Source organism: Podarcis cretensis (assembly GCF_951804945.1).
Source record: "Podarcis cretensis genome assembly, chromosome: Z".
Taxonomy (NCBI): Eukaryota; Metazoa; Chordata; class Lepidosauria; order Squamata; family Lacertidae; genus Podarcis; species Podarcis cretensis.
Window position 1 is genome coordinate 33,223,575 of NC_137184.1, and position 15,696 is coordinate 33,239,270.

At 44.3% G+C, this 15,696-nt stretch overlaps 1 protein-coding gene across 13 annotated transcripts in view; it reads left to right on the forward strand.

The window, feature by feature from the left end:
* Nucleotides 1–15,696, forward strand: part of NOX1 (NADPH oxidase 1) — a 43,950-nt gene that overhangs the window by 2,633 nt on the left and 25,621 nt on the right. For 3 of the 13 annotated variants that reach the window (XM_079962433.1, XM_079962436.1, XM_079962437.1), the window contains exons 2-5: nucleotides 2,442–2,521; nucleotides 4,181–4,267; nucleotides 9,331–9,458; nucleotides 12,713–12,859. In XM_079962433.1, the coding sequence (XP_079818559.1) occupies nucleotides 12,815–12,859 (45 nt within the window). In that variant the 5' untranslated portion in view covers nucleotides 2,442–2,521; nucleotides 4,181–4,267; nucleotides 9,331–9,458; nucleotides 12,713–12,814. Of the gene's footprint in view, nucleotides 1–2,072; nucleotides 2,522–4,180; nucleotides 4,268–9,330; nucleotides 9,459–12,583; nucleotides 12,860–14,000; nucleotides 14,154–15,696 lie in introns of those variants that run through there. The other 10 variants (XM_079962430.1, XM_079962431.1, XM_079962435.1 and 7 more) reach the window with 10 other exon arrangements.

Below are 15,696 nucleotides of genomic sequence, written 5' to 3' on the forward strand. Positions count from 1 at the left end.
CTCCTGCAATGCTTTTGCAAAGTTTTTTGCAGATAAAGTCGCTCAGATTCAGAAGGAGGTAGACTCCACCGTGGGAGCAGGGCCAGGGCAGGAGAGTGTTAGAGTTCTGTCTAGTCATGTTACATGGAATCAATTCCAATCTGTTACCTCTGAGGATGTGGACAGGCTGCTTGGACGCGTGAAACCAACCACTTGTCTTCTTGATCCTTGCCCATCCTGGCTAATAAAAGCAAGCCCGGAAGGGCTGGGCGATGGGCTCTGCGGGGTGGTGAATGCTTCCCTCTGCGAGGGAGCCTTCCCAGACCTACTGAAAAACAGCTTCTTAAAAAAACATATTTAGACCTGACCAATATAGCCAACTATCGCCCAGTCTCAAATCTACCATTCCTGGGCAAGATGATTGAACGGGTGGTTGCTGAACAACTCCAAGGACACCTGGAGGATGCTGACCATTTGGATCCCTTCCAGTCAGGATTCAGGCCTCGACTGAAACTGCCTTGGTCGCACTGGTCGATGATCTCCGGTGGGCTAGGGATAAAGGTGAGAGCTGTTTCCTTGTTCTGCTGGATCTTTTAGCAGCCTTTGACACCATTGACCATAACATCCTTCTGGACCGTCTTGAGGGGCTGGGAGCTGGGGGCACTGTTATACAGTGGTTCCGCTCCTTTCTCCTGGGCTGTGTCCAGAAAGTGGTGGTGGGGGATGAGTTTTCAGACCCCTGGGCTCTCACTTGTGGGGTGCCTCAGGGTTCCATTCTCTCCCCCGTGCTTTTTAATATCTATATGAAGCTGCTGGGAGAGATCATCAGGGGGTTTGGGCTGGGTGTTCATCAGTATGCAGATGACACCCAGCTCTTCCTCTCTTAAATCAGAATCAGTGAAGGCGGTGAAGGTCCTGTGTGAGTGCCTGGAGGCTGTTGGAGGGTGGATGCCAGCTAACAGATTGAGGTTGAATCCTGACAAGACAGAAGTACTGTTTTTGGGGGACAGGGGGCGGGTGGGTGTGGGGGACTCCCTGGTCCTGAATGGGGTAACTGTGCCCCTGAAGGACCAGGTGCACAGCCTCAGAGTTATTTTGGACTCACAGCTGTCCATGGAGGGGCAGGTTAATTCTGTGTCCAGGGCGGCTGTCTACCAGCTCCACATGGTACACAGGCTGAGACCCTACCTGCCCGCGGACTGTCTTGCCAGAGTGGTGCATGCTCCAGTTATCTCCCGCTTGGACTACTGCAATGCACTCTACATGGGGCTACCTTTGAAGGTGACCCGGAAATTGCAATTAATCCAGAATGCGGCAGCTAGACTGGTGACTGGGAGTAGCCGCCGGGACCACATAACATCGGTCCTGAGAGATCTGCATTGGCTCCCAGTACATTTCCGAGCACAATTCAAAGTGTTGGTGCTAACCTTGAAAGCCCTAAACAGCCTCGGTCCTGTATACCTGAAGGAACGTCCCCACCACCATCATTCAGCCCAGACACTGAGATCCAGCGCTGAGGGCCTTCTAGCGGTTCCCTCATTACGAGAAGTGAGGTTACAGGGAACCAGACAGAGGGCCTTCTCGGTAGTGGCGCCCACCCTGTGGAACACCCTCCCTTCAGATGTGAAGGAAATAAGCAGCTATCCTATTTTTAAAAGACATCTGAAGGCAGCCCTGTTCAGGAAAGTTTTTAATATTTAATGCTGTACTGTTTTTAACACTTGATTGGGAGCCGCCCAGAGTGGCTGGGGAAACTCAGCCAGATGGGCGGGGCATTAATTATTATTATTATTATTATTATTATTATTACTGGTCTAAGGGAGCAGAACCTGCAGCCTTCAGGATGATACTGGACTACAACTCTCAAACCTTCTTGGCCGTTGGCCATGCTCTCTGGGGCTAATGACAGTTGGGAGTCTGACAAAGTTTGAAGGCCGCTCTGTTCCCTACCCCTGCGTCATTAAGATAAATAAATATAACACCCCTGATTTAATAAGTACAATAATATATTGCTCATGTTTTATGCTTATGCTTATCAGCCTTATGCTTATCAGGTGCCTAAAACAGAGAGCAGCAGCAGCCAAGGTAGTTTTGGAACGTTAAGTTAGTGTTTTCAGTTTTCTCTGGATTTGAAACGAAACAGATGAAGAAGACCTCTCTTCTCAAAAGATTGGTCCTTGATCCTGTAATGCAGTAAGGCTAGCATAATAGAACTGGGGCCCACATGTTTTCCAGAATGGTATTTTATGGAATCTTGGGTCGACATGGGTTTAGTAAGCGTCTTCAGTCTAAAACTGAGAAGATGCAGAAATCAACCACTAGATGGCAGCTGTGATTTGGTTTAGGCTAGAAGCAGAGAAAGATGCAAGGACTCAGAGCGGTGCTCAAAATAAGAATAACGGAACTTTTTAAAACAGTATAGTTATATCATTACTGAAATGCCCAATGTGTTTGTATTAAAGGTTGCAGAAAGGCCATAGTTCAATGGTAGAGTATCTGATTTGCACATAGAAGTTACAAGGTTCATTCCCTGCATCCTCAGGTAGGTCTGAAAAGATTCTACTGTATGTCTGACATCCTGGAAAGCTGCTGCCAGTCCGTGCAGACACTACTGACCTAGATGGACCAATTCTCTGACTCAGTAGAAGGCAGTTTCCTCTGTTAACATTCTGCTCTCATGTGTATTGGGCTTTTTGCTATTATATAGAATTATATTATTTGATAGCTTGATTTTTTTTAAAGCACCGTTTTACAAACTTAGCCCTTCTTCAACTTCTTTTGGTTTTGGGTGCTGCCCCACTTTCCCCACTGTGACCTAGAGCAAAAATGTAGATCTGAAAAGAAAGTTTGAAATTGTCCAGAATTTCAAGTTTTGCTATTCCCATTTGGAATGTGAAATATTGAACTCCCAGCATTTGAAATATGCATTTTGAATTTGAAATTTTACCTCAATATTCAAGTGCTTTATTCACATTGTGTCTCAGCGGATATCAAATATGGAATCTCAAAAGCTGTCAAATCCTAAATGTATGTTGTCTGTCAAATGCTATCGAGTGCCAAATATTATTTCATGTTAACAATAGTATGCAATCAGACACTAAATATTGCATGCCAACCATAAAATATTGTTGAATCATTACACGGCAGGTATTAAATATTGTGAAAGGTCAACTACTGAAACAAAATGTTGCAGGATGTCAAATACTTGGCAGATATCCTACTTAAGAAAATGATCTGGAGACTATTTCACAAAAGTGGCAGAGGAAAAATTCTGAGTTGGGTTTTTTGTTGGTTTTTTTGATAAGTTAGAAGCTACTTTCAGTTCTACTAGCTGTAGAGTGCGTACAAGCACTATCTTGCCCAAGGTTCTTCCGGGCAAGAAAACTCATGAAACTTGCAAACAAATCAAACCACAGAAAGCAAAACAGCAATGTAAGACTTTGCTTAGAAGTACTTGCAAGTTCGCTGTCTGAGATGTTGGAGAATTCCATCAGCAATAGAAATGGGAGTAGAAATTACTGCACTTCTATGTTTGCTGGAGGTCAGGAACAGAAATCATGCCAGAGAGTATTAGTAGTATTCACTATCGGGGAGGGAGGCACCTGCAAATTATGTTTCTTTCTGCATTGTTTGTGGGGAGGTTATACAACAATGAACATTCATCCTCCCCCCCCCCCCAATTAATATTTTTTTGAGCTTAAATATTACATTTTGGTGCTGGAGGAGACTCTTGAGAGTCCCATGGACTGCAAGAAGATCAAACCTATCCATTCTGAAGGAAATCAGCCCTGAGTGCACACTGGAAGGACAGATCCTGAAGCTGAGAATCCAATACTTTGGCCACCTCATGAGAAGAGAAGACTCTCTGGAAAAGACCCTGATGTTGGGAAAGATGGAGGGCACAAGGAGAAGGGGACGACAGAGGACGAGATGGATACTGTTCTCGAAGCTACCAGCATGAGTTTGACCAAACTGCGGGAGGCAGTGGAAGACAGGAGTGCCTGGCGTGCTCTGGTCCATGGGATCACAAAGAATCGGACACGACTAAACGACTAAACAACAACAACATTACATTTTGTCACTCAACAATTGTGTCTAATTCTAGTTGTATCATTTTCTAGCCGTACAACACCCATTTTGAGGTGAAGTGACCATAATAGCATTATGCTAGCAAAAGTTTTATTTTAAATTCCTTTCCTAGCATGAAAATTGCCTGCTTCACAGCTGCTGCACACTGCATCAAAATCTTCATCAAGCTATCTACTATGACTCCAAGGTCTCATTCTTGGTGAGCATATATGTGAAATTAAGATATTTTTGCTCCAACACGTATCACCTTACACTTGTTGACATTTAATCACATTTGCCATTTTCTGCCTGTTCACTTAGGTTGGGAGAGGTCCTTTTGGAGCGCTTCACAGTATTTTTTAATGACCTGGACAATTTAGTATCATCAGCAAACTTGGCCACCTCATTCCTCACTCCTAACTCTAGATCATGTATGAAAAGTTAGAATGTACAGGCCCAAATACTGAACCTTGAGGGACTTCACTTTTTACATCTCTCCATTTGGATAACTGTCCATTTATTCCTATTCTTTGCTTCCTGAGACTTAACCAATAGATGCAAGAGGACCTTTGTTGGAAGTCCAAGTAAACCTGTCCAGGTCCCTTTGGGGCCAGGGAGAAAAGAATCTAATAATAATAATAATAATAATAATAATAATAATAATAATAATTTATTTATATCCCACCCTCCCCAGCTGAACCCTGGCTCATAGCGGCTAACAACAGTAAAGTAATATAGCATTCTAAAATCATTTCATTATAAAATCAGTCCAAATCAAATTAATGGCAACCATTGGGCTAAAGTTCTGTGAGGATTACCAAAGGAGGGGGTCAGGCTGTGCCCTGGCCAAAGGCCTGGTGGAACAGCTCTGTCTTGCAGGCCCTGCGGAAAGATGTCAAGTCCTGCAGGGCCCTAGTCTCTTGTGACAGAGCGTTCCACCAGATCGGAGCCACAGCTGAAAAAGCCCTGGCTCTGGTTGAGGCCAGCCTAACCTCCCTGTGGCCCGGGACCTCCAAGATGTTTTTGTTTGAAGACTGTAAGGTCCTCCGTGGGCTATACCAGGAGAGGCAGTCCCATAGGTACGAGGGTCCCAGGCCGTACAAGGCTTTAAAAGTTAAAACCAGTACCTTAAACCTGATCCTGTACTCCACCGGGAGCCAGTGCAGCTGGTATAGCACTGGGTAAATATGATCCCACAGTGAGGACCCTGTAAGGAGTCTCGCCGCGGCATTCTGCACCTGCTGGAGGTTCTGGGTCAGTCTCAAGGGCAGCCCCATGTAGAGTGAGTTACAATAATCCAGTCTGGAGGTGACCGTTGTGTGGATCACAGTGGCTAGGTCAGGGCAAGAGAGGTAAGGAGCCAACTGCTTAGCTTGGCGGAGATGAAAAAATGCCGCCTTTGTTATAGCTGCAATCTGCACCTCCATGGAAAGTGAGGTGTCGAAGATGACACCCAAACTCTTAATGGATGGTGCTGGCACTAATTGTGCCCCCGCAAGAGATGGGCATTGCCCCCCATCCCATATCATCCTGACCCAGCCAAAAGACCTCTGTCTTCGAAGGATTTAACTTCAGCTGGCTCCCATGTAACCATCCAGCCACAGCTTCCAAACATCTGATCAGTGTGTCTGGGGCTGAGTCAGGATGGTCATCCATCAACAGATAGAGCTAGGTGTCATCAGCATACTGATGGCAGCCCAATCCAAAACTCCGGACAAGCTGGGCGAGGGAGCGCATAAAGATGTTGAAAAGCATCGGAGAGAGTATCGCACCCTGTGGCACTCCACACACCAAGGAGTGGCACAATGACAGTTTCCCCCCAAGCGCCACCCTCTGTCCCCGACCAGAGAGAAACGAGCGCAGCCATTGAAGGACTGTGCCTTGGATCCCCACATTGGTGAGGCAGTGGTCCAGGAGTTCATGACTGACCATGTCAAAGGCTGCTGACAGGTCTAAAAGAATCAGCAGCCCCAACCCGCCTCGATCCAGCTGCCTACGGAGATCATCTGTTAGGGCGACCAGAGCTGTCTTGGTCCCATGACCAGTGCGGAAGCCGGACTGGAATGGATCCAGAGCCAATGTTTCATCCAGAAACCCACCAAGCTGTTCAGAAACCGCTCTCTCAATCATCTTACCCAGGAATGGAAGATTCGAAACCGGGTGGTAATTAATTAATTAAATTGGAAAATAAACCACAAAACATTCCACAGCTAAACAGAACTACCATATAACAAACATTCAGGGAAGAAAAACCACCTAAATAGTAAGAGAACAACAATCAAGCATCTAACAGTAAACAAGCAAAACTTAAATATAATCATGAAACAATGGACTATAAAGAACTAAAACAGATGGCAAAAGAAGGGGCGGGGAGGGAGAAAGAAAAGAGAAAAAGGGTTCTTGTAGCAGATGACGTGATTAAGCATCACGCGCCAGCTTGAGTCTACTCAAATGATCTGCCAACCTGGACAACCAGGCAACATTGGGGGATGGGCAAAACAAGGAGGGGCAGGCTCAGTAAATGCCCTGTTCGATGTTGATGCTGTGCCCGATGGTCTCAGGGGGCCCTCCCCTTGCTGTTGCGCTAGCACTTGTCGTGGCAGAGAAAGTGTTCCTCTTAGCATCAGGAGTCCTCAGGTTTCCCCCACAGCTGGTATTCTCAGGGCCATGGGATGATACCTCCGGGGGGGTGGGGAGCCTCCATTACATCATCCTTCTCCATGCCAGGGTGGGAGCCACCAGTGTTGCTACCTCCAGGACTGACCGTCCTCCAGCTGCCACCTGGGTAGGTTCAATCTTGGGTGTCTTGAGACCTGAGAGGTTCAGAATTGGCCTCATCCTAAGCTCCAGCTGCCACCTGAAGAACGGATGTCGACTCATCCCCAGGTGGAAGGCCCTCACCACAAAGGCCCCTGAGAGCCTTGGCCTCACATAAGTTCTGTTGGTTACCTCCTCTGCTACAGCCAGCTGCCAGCCCTGTGGCTTAAGAGTCTCTGGCATCTTGAGGGTGGGCCCCCCCCGGCTTCCCTAGGTGCCTTTCAGTCAGTGGCGTAGCGTGGGGGGTGCAGGGGGGGCCGGCCGCACCGGGTGCAACATCTGGGGGTTAGGGTTAGGGGGCGCAAATCCACGGGTTAGGGGGCACAAATCCATGGGTTAGGGGGCGCAAATTACTTGCCTTGCCCCGGGTGCTGACAACCCACGTTACGCCACTGCTTTCAGTTGAGTAATATATCTTGACCCAGGCTCCATGCCGACCATTTAATCAGTCTGTTTCAGTTAGGAGTACAGTGGTACCTCGGGTTACATATGCTTCAGGTTACATACGCTTCAGGTTACAGACTACGCTAACCCAGAAATAGTACCTCAGGTTAAGAACTTTGCTTCAGGATGAGAACAGAAATCGTGCAGTGGCAGTGCAGTGGCAGCGGGAGGCCCCATTAGCTAAAGTGGTGCTTCAGGTTAAGAACAGTTTCAGGTTAAGAACAGACCTCCAGAACGAATTAAGTTCTTAACCCGAGGTACCACTGTACTGCTGGCATGCAGGACAGTTGGATTTACAACTGGGAATATAGAAGCAAGGCATACAGCACAGTTGGATTCACAAGCTAAGAAGGTAGAGGCAAGCCCAAATGGAACACTCTTGTAACATAGCGTCTTCGGTAGCAATAACCTTTCTCCACCTCCCTTAGTTCATTTAAAACGCCGAGTCAAAGCCTGTGTCAGAGTCAGTTCGGAAAAAAGTTCAGAAGATTAATTAAAATTGTTTGGAGTTATGAGTCCTTGGAATAGGCTGGGCGGTAGCTGTTAAGCTGTTTGACTTTGTTAGATCTAATTTATGGTGCCAACTTCACAAGTTCTCTGATATAAGACCCCAGGTTACCAAACACATAAAACATACCCTACTTTCGATAAGAAGAGGGTTTAAAGTTACAAAATTAAAAAGTTAAAAAAGTTAAAAGGAGTAGGAGCCCCCAACATACAATTGAGGAGAGCTCTAACAAGCGCGTCTAATCTAGCGTACCATCTGGATCCAGTACTCCAAGGAGAATTAGTAGTAAATTCCCTTCCTTCTCTCTCTCTCACTTTCTCTCCCCCTTGTTAGTTAATGACACTTTTGACCCTTGAAAACACATACATAAAAATGCTGAATTCCCCTCTGCTCTCATTAAAACCTGAAGCTAGTATTCATGCATTAATTTGAATAGATTGATCACAGAGATTTATCTCTGAACTTCCTGGTAGCGGCAAACCTTTTAAACCTTAAAATTGTGGTGTGTTCCTATGCATGCCTCAGAAGTAACTCATCATAATCAAATATAAGCCAGGTTTTCCCAGCCAAGCCCAGATTGGTGTAATATGCTCAAATCATCTTGCCTCAGTGAGCATCCAGGTTGCTGAATTCTGCACCTGCTGAAGCTTCTGAACTGTTCTCAGAGGCAGCCCCACATATAATACATTGCAGTAATCCAACCTAGAGGTTATAGAAAATAGGAAGAGTATAAAGAAAGACGAACGGAATCCGTTCCGGAAGTCTGTCCAACTTCCAAAATGTTCAGAAACCAAAGTGTGGCTTCTGATGCAGGAAGCTCCTGCAGCCTATCGTAAGCCGTGGAAGCCCTGTCAGATGTTTGACTTTCAAAAATAGAGTCGCAAACCGGAACATTCACTTCTGGGTTTGCAGCATTTGGGAGCCAAAACATTCAAGAACTAAGCTGTTCGAAAACCAAGGTACGGCTGCATTAGATAAATTCACAGAGCAGAAGGCTATCAATGGCTATTAGCCATGATGACTATGCTCTGCCTCCATGACCGTAGGCAGTAATGGTTCCGGATTCCAATTTATGGGAATCACAGGTGGGGAGAGCATTGTTGTACTCAGGTTCTGTTTGTGGGCTTCCCATGGGCATCTTGGTGGCCACTGGGGAACAGGAGGCTGAACTACATAGGCCATGTGCCTGACCTAGCAGGTTCTTTTGACGTTCTTACATTTTTGGGGGGTTACAAAACTGTATCACAAAATTAGAAGTATTGAGTTCCAAAGGATAACTGTGTTGCATTTTGCTTATTAGTCCAGGATGTATAAACTAGGTTGGTTTGCAGAACCAAAGAAATCTGCCCTCCACCCCTAGTACCTATATTTTAGAGAGATTAGATAGATGATAGATAGATAGATAGATAGATAGATAGATAGATAGATAGATGATAGATAGATAGATAGATAGATAGATAGATAGATAGATATGTATTTATGTATGCTGATCAGCATCCTTTTGCTTTCCCCAGTAGGGGAAGGGAGACTGAAAACTACTACTCAGCTCAAAATCCTTGACTACAGTTCTTCCCACTTCCATCATAATTCTCCAGTTCAAACAGACCCTTCTCTGAAAGCAAGAAGTGGCTCTGCTGTGAAGGTGATTGATAGAGGCTATACCAGGGGTCAGCAACCTAAGGCCCATGGGGGTCGTTTAACCGGCCCATGGACCGCTGCCGCCCGCTCGGTCGGCTCCTGTGCACCGCACTAAATCAGCACAGAGCACAGCGGGGACTGCCTTCCACGACGCTGACCAGCTTCCCATTGGCTGCAGGAAGCTCCTGCTGCCAATGGAAACCTGCGCATGCCTCCTCTGCGCCGGAAGGAGCGCTGAAAATAGAGTTTGCGCATGCGTGTGTGCACTCCGGCCCACCGCGGCATGTGCGGGACCGTGAACCGGCCCAAGCCCCAAATACTTTGCCGACTCCGGTCTATACTTACCCTTCTATAGCTCGTTTTATTTTGCTTTTAATTGGGTCTTTATAGGCAATATTTATAGGCAGCAGTGACCATGCCATTGCTGGGTGTAGCAATAAAATTTCATATCCTTGTTCTATTTTTAAAAAACAAGTCATTCCCAAAGAACATTCGAGAAACACAGTATTCCTACTTTACCTGCTACATTAAACTTGTCACGTTAAAAGGCTGGTCTTCACTCATTAAAAGGGCAGACAAACATTGTAAAATTAAAATAAATCATGCCTGAATTTTTTATCACTACAAGAAATCTATATCCACCCAAAGTACACAGTAAATTATTCTAACCTCAATGTTTTGGAGTGCAAATGTATTGTGGAAGGCACCTCTGAAAGCTGAGAAGTAGCAGTTGTTTTGGCAGCTAAGTCCAGGGTTCAGGTTCTACACTCTTATTGACTAAGAAATATTTAAGAGATATTAGGACACTCAGAAATACAGGATGGCAGCTATTCATGCTTCTGATGTGGGACACACAAAGAGATGTAGACAGACATCAACAATATGATGTGAAACTCACATCTGCTCCAGACTAATGACTTAACTGCACTATACATTTAAAGCACCATTGTACCGCTTTAAACAGTCATTCCTCCAAATAATTCTTAAGGGTACTAAGCAGGGCTTTTTTCCCCAGCCAGAACTCACCGGAACTCAGTTGTGGCCCCTCTCAGGTGGGCGCCATTGTCATTATAAGAGAACAAAGGAGGAGTTCATGGTGAGTTCCAGCACCTCTTTTTCTAGAAAAATAGCACTGGTACTGAGACTTGTTAGGGGACCCCCTCCCCCAACAGAATTACAGATCCCACAGTTCCCTTGTAAGAGGGATTGATTGTTAAGCCATTCTGTATTTTGTTGCATGCCATCCCAATCTCCAAGTGGTTCCAGACGTTTATCCAGTCTAGGGGTTCGCAGCATTAACATGAATTCCTAGTAAATTCAGGCTAACTTCCTGGTCAGGTGATGGCCCTCTAAGTATAGGAATTCATAGGATCAAAGAATTGTAAAGTTGGAAGGGACCACAAGGGTAATCTAGTCCCAGCCCCTGCAATGCAGGAATCTTTTTGCCCAGCGTGGGGTTCAAACTCATGACCCTGAAATTAAGAGTCTCATGCTCTACCAACTGAACTAATGCCTGCTTGATCCAGGAATTAGAAGGAGGCTCAAGCGTACAGCCTATCCCCGCATCCCCTGCAACTCGTAACAACATTATAGCTCTGTCACAGGGTGCCTTAAATAGCTTGACTGCAAAGCTCTGGCTCGATCTAGACACGTCAAAGAAGCGATTCAGATAAGTGCGTTGTAAACTCATACAGGGAAATCTGGTTGGTAAAGATGGGACTGCACATTGCCATCTGGTGTCACAGTGTTATATCACATATACAACACATATACAGTGGTACCTCGGGTTACAGACGCTTCAGGTTACAGACTCCGCTAACCCAGAAAAAATACCTTGGGTTAAGAACTTTGCTTCAGGATGAGAAAAATCACGTGGCGGCAGTGGGAGGCCCTATTAGCTAAAGTGGTACTTCAGGTTAAGAAAAGTTTCAGGTTAAGAACGGACCTCCAGAACGAATTAAGTTCTTAACCCGAGGTACCACTGTAATACGCCTTTTCTTTACCAATCTATCTGAGTTCTCTGTTTGAAATAACCTCCCTACCCCATTTAAAAGAGGATGCTCCAAAGGGCACTGTGTAAATCCCCAGAGAGGATACCAGATGTTGGGCAGCTGGGTACCCACAACCATGTCAAATTTGGCCTGTGAAGTGGATCCTGATAATGATATGGTTTGTGGAACCAAACAGCTTCCCCACCCCTATGTTGCATTACAAACTGAATGATCCCTGCTGTTGCTATGCCAGCATCCTGCCCATGATAACACAGGGTCATGATAACACAAGGTCCAGGCTGACATTATTTTGTAGAAGGAACTCAAGGACATACTGGAACTTCAAGTTTGTGCATTTGATGTGGATTAAAGTGCTGCTGCTCTAACACAACAAATCCATTATGAACCACCTTCACCCCATAGTTTTTGCTATTAGAAAAATGATGAGCAAATGCATTAAAAGGTGTGGGAACAACAAACAATGAAAAGGAAGATGTTTAAACACCCCACAACAAAGATCAGGATAAATGTTCATTGCCATAACCAAATCAGAATGAATGCTCAATAAAGGCTGTTGACTACCAAACAAATCATGATGAATGTGAATAAACAGTGTCACACCCACACCATACATTTAAAACACTCTTTTGCCACTTTAAATGGAATTGTTAGAAGACCCATTAGCAAACTACAGTTCCCGGGATTATTTGGGCAAAGCCATGACAGTTAAAGTGGCATGAGAGTGCTTTAAATGTCAGGTGTTGATGTGATATCACAAGTCTGGAGGAGCCCTTTATTAGAAGGATTTATGTTTCTAAGTTGCTTTGAGAAGTTATTGTGGTTGGGCCTGAAAAGCTAGATGTGTGCCGCACACCATAGTCACCTTTGACAGGACTTAACCATCTAGGGGGTTCTTTACATTTACTTTTGCTGTGGTTAGAAAGTACACTATAATGTTTACATGAAAGAAACACTTAGAAGTACTCAAATTATTTCATAGAAAGTGTTTATCTATAAGGAATCTATAATCAACTCATCTTGATTATTCTGAACAAGAACTTACCAGAACTGAAGTGGGTGAGAAATAATTTTTGTAGCTGAGAGAGAGAGAGAGAGAGAGAGAGAGAGAACACAACCATTTCCTTTTAAAAAGCTGAGCAGGGGAAAACCCAACAATACTTATGGGCTTGGCTTAAGACATCACATCCCTGCCCAGTTCATAAAATCAATGAAGCAGGTGAAAAGAAGCAAATTTTCTATTTCCCAGAAGGAGACTCTACAGCTAGAAGGACTCCTGAGAACAGTTCCAAAAAAGGAAGCCCTGCCAGGGTCACAGGCGTGCCAGATAAGAGACATTGCAGACTCTCTGATGGGGAACTGGGCCGTCAACCATTGGTTTTCAGCTCTTGTGATTGTAAGTAACTCTTGTTAAGTTCTAAAGGGATAGATTTGAGAAGCAAGGAAGATGCCAGACTCTGGGAATTGTAACTCTGTGAGGGGAAGAGAGGTCTCCAAATAACTCTCAGTACCCCTAACAAACTACAGTCCCCATGATGGTTTAAAGTGGTATGATGCTGTTTCACATCTTATTGTGCAGATGGGGCCTAAGGTTTAGGTATGTGCTTGAATCGCTCCTACAAAATAATGAAAGTCTGAGTTACCTTAATAGGACTTCTGTCTGATCTCGCAGGGCCCTCCTTAGGTATTTTAAGGAAATTTTACAGTTGTGGTGCTACTATTGAGAAGGCACCTGCTCCCAGTTAAGCATGCAGGGTATCTTTTGACATTTACTAACATAATATGTATGCAGTGCTTTTTTTCCTGGGGAGACACAGGGGTATGCATACCCCTAAACATTTTGTGAGTCTAAATTTGGCCTCATTGAGGGGCAGTATTTCAATATGAGTAGGAAAATGAGAGTACAGTACTCCTAAACTTTTTTTAAAAAGAAAAAAGCACTGTATGTATGTAAAAGGGATGTGTTTTTTTGTTTCTGTGCAATTAGGAGGATGCCCTAGAACAGTGATCTTCTATGTTCCGGGATGGATCATTTTTTCTGAAAGATAACTGGATTTATGTACTCCCTCTCCATGTATGCTTATAAATACATGCCCAAATGCAAGCTGAAGCTAACACTTCATGCATCTGATGAAGTGGAATCTAGACTGGGGATGGAAGGATCTGTCAATTTCATTTCTCACAAATTCTTTCTTTTTTTTCAATCTTATATTCAGTTCCCCATATTTCTGCAGCAGTTTGTGACTTTCTTTTTTTAAAAAAAATCTTCATAATTTTTGAGTGAATTACTCCCAATAAATGGATTTTTAACACAGTTTTAACTGAAGTACACATTTATGCAAGTAATTTCTTCGAATATAATGCAATTTTGTAAACATTGTTAGTTGGAAAACTGTACTGCAAATTTGGATTTGTGCAAATTTTGAAGATGGCTGTGTTTCAGTTCTTACAACTGTTTAGTCTAATTTTTTTTGTTTATTATTCATTAATTCATTAATTTTAATTATTATATTTGTATCTTGTCCTTCTTTCGGAAGGAGTCCAGGAAGGCAAGCATTTCTGCAACAACAAGAAAAACAAATAAAGTTAATAAAAACAAATTTAGAACATCTTAAAAAACTGTCAAAAACATTCAAAAACATCTAAAGCAAATTGAAGGACAGAGGCAACTAAATCATGTGTCAGCAGGGGTGAGTGATGGAAGGCAGTGATGGTGCCTGCCCAGTGTCAATATTATTTATTTTATTTCATAGAACCATAGAACTGTAGAGTTGGGAGGGACCTCAAGGCTCATCTAATTCAGTCCCTAGCAATGCAGGAATCTGAACTAGCTCATACATGACAGATGGCCTAGCCAACCTCTGCTTAAAGACCTCCAAGGAAGAAAAGCCCACAACCTCTCTTGGGATTCTGCTCCACTGTTAAACAACTCTTACTGTCAGAAAGTTCTTCTTGATGTTCTTGCAACCTGAAGCCATTGGTTTGGATCAGGGGTCAGCAGCCTTTTTCAGCCATGGGCCGGTCCACCATCCCTCAGACCATGTGGTAGACCGGACTATGTTTTGAAGAAAAAAAATGAACGAATTCCTATGCCCCACAAATAACCCAGAGATGCATTTTAAATAAAAGGACACATTCTACCCATGTAAAACACCAGGCAGGCCCCACAAATAACCCAGAGATGCATTTTAAATAAAAGCACACATTCTATTCATGTAAAAACACGATGATTCCCAAACCATCCCCGGGCCAGATTGAGAAGGCGATTGGGCCGCATCCAGCCCACAGGGCATAGGTTGCCTATCCCTGGTTTGGATCCTACCCTCCAGAGCAGGAGAAAAAAAGCTTGTTCCCTCTTCCATGGGACAGCCTGTTTGATACTTGAAGATGGCTTGAAGAAGAGCTTACCCAGCTCCTTCAACCGCTCCTCAAAAGGCTTGGTTTCCAGATCCTTGATCATCTTGGTCACCCTCCTCTGCACACATTCCAGCTTGTCAATATCCTTCTTAAATCTTGTCTTTCCCCCAGAACCCGGAACTTGAGGCAGTTCACATAAATCAACACAAATACAGATAAAGCACATGTTGCTTACAGCACAAACAGTACAATGTTACTGTTGAAAATGGAATACAACAGTGTAAATTACAGGCCTATTAAATTGCAGATAGTTATGGCAAACAAACACAAACAGTGCAACACATTATTAAAACCCTTTTCTTAAAAGCAATTGGTTCCTCATAGTCTGCTGGAATAAAGGAGTCTACACTTGCCAGCGGAAGGACAACAAGGAAGGAGCCAGTCCATCCTCTTTGGGAAGGGAGTTCCAAAACCTGGGAGCAGCCACCGAGAAGGCCATCTCCCACATCGATTGGCGTGGAGTTCCAAAATACAAGTGTTGTCACAAGCAATGAGTCCTTTACCTACAATGATAAAATAAAATCAATATTTACCAAAACAAAGAGAGAAAGTAAAAAACCTGTTAAAAACCTCCATAACACCCTAACTTCCTCATACTTTATGGTGCAGGAATGTTCAGGAGCCAGTTGCAAAGTTGACTCAGAAGAACAAATTTGCTCTTCCTCCCTGCCAAGGCTGCTGCTTCTGTGCACACTGAGTGACATTTGCTGGCTGTGGGAACGCAGCTAATGGCCTGAGCAGTAGCTCCAGAGCTTGCTGGTGCCTGCGGCTGTTCCCAGCCGTTGCTCTTAATGGAATCTGGATCAGTTCCTAACT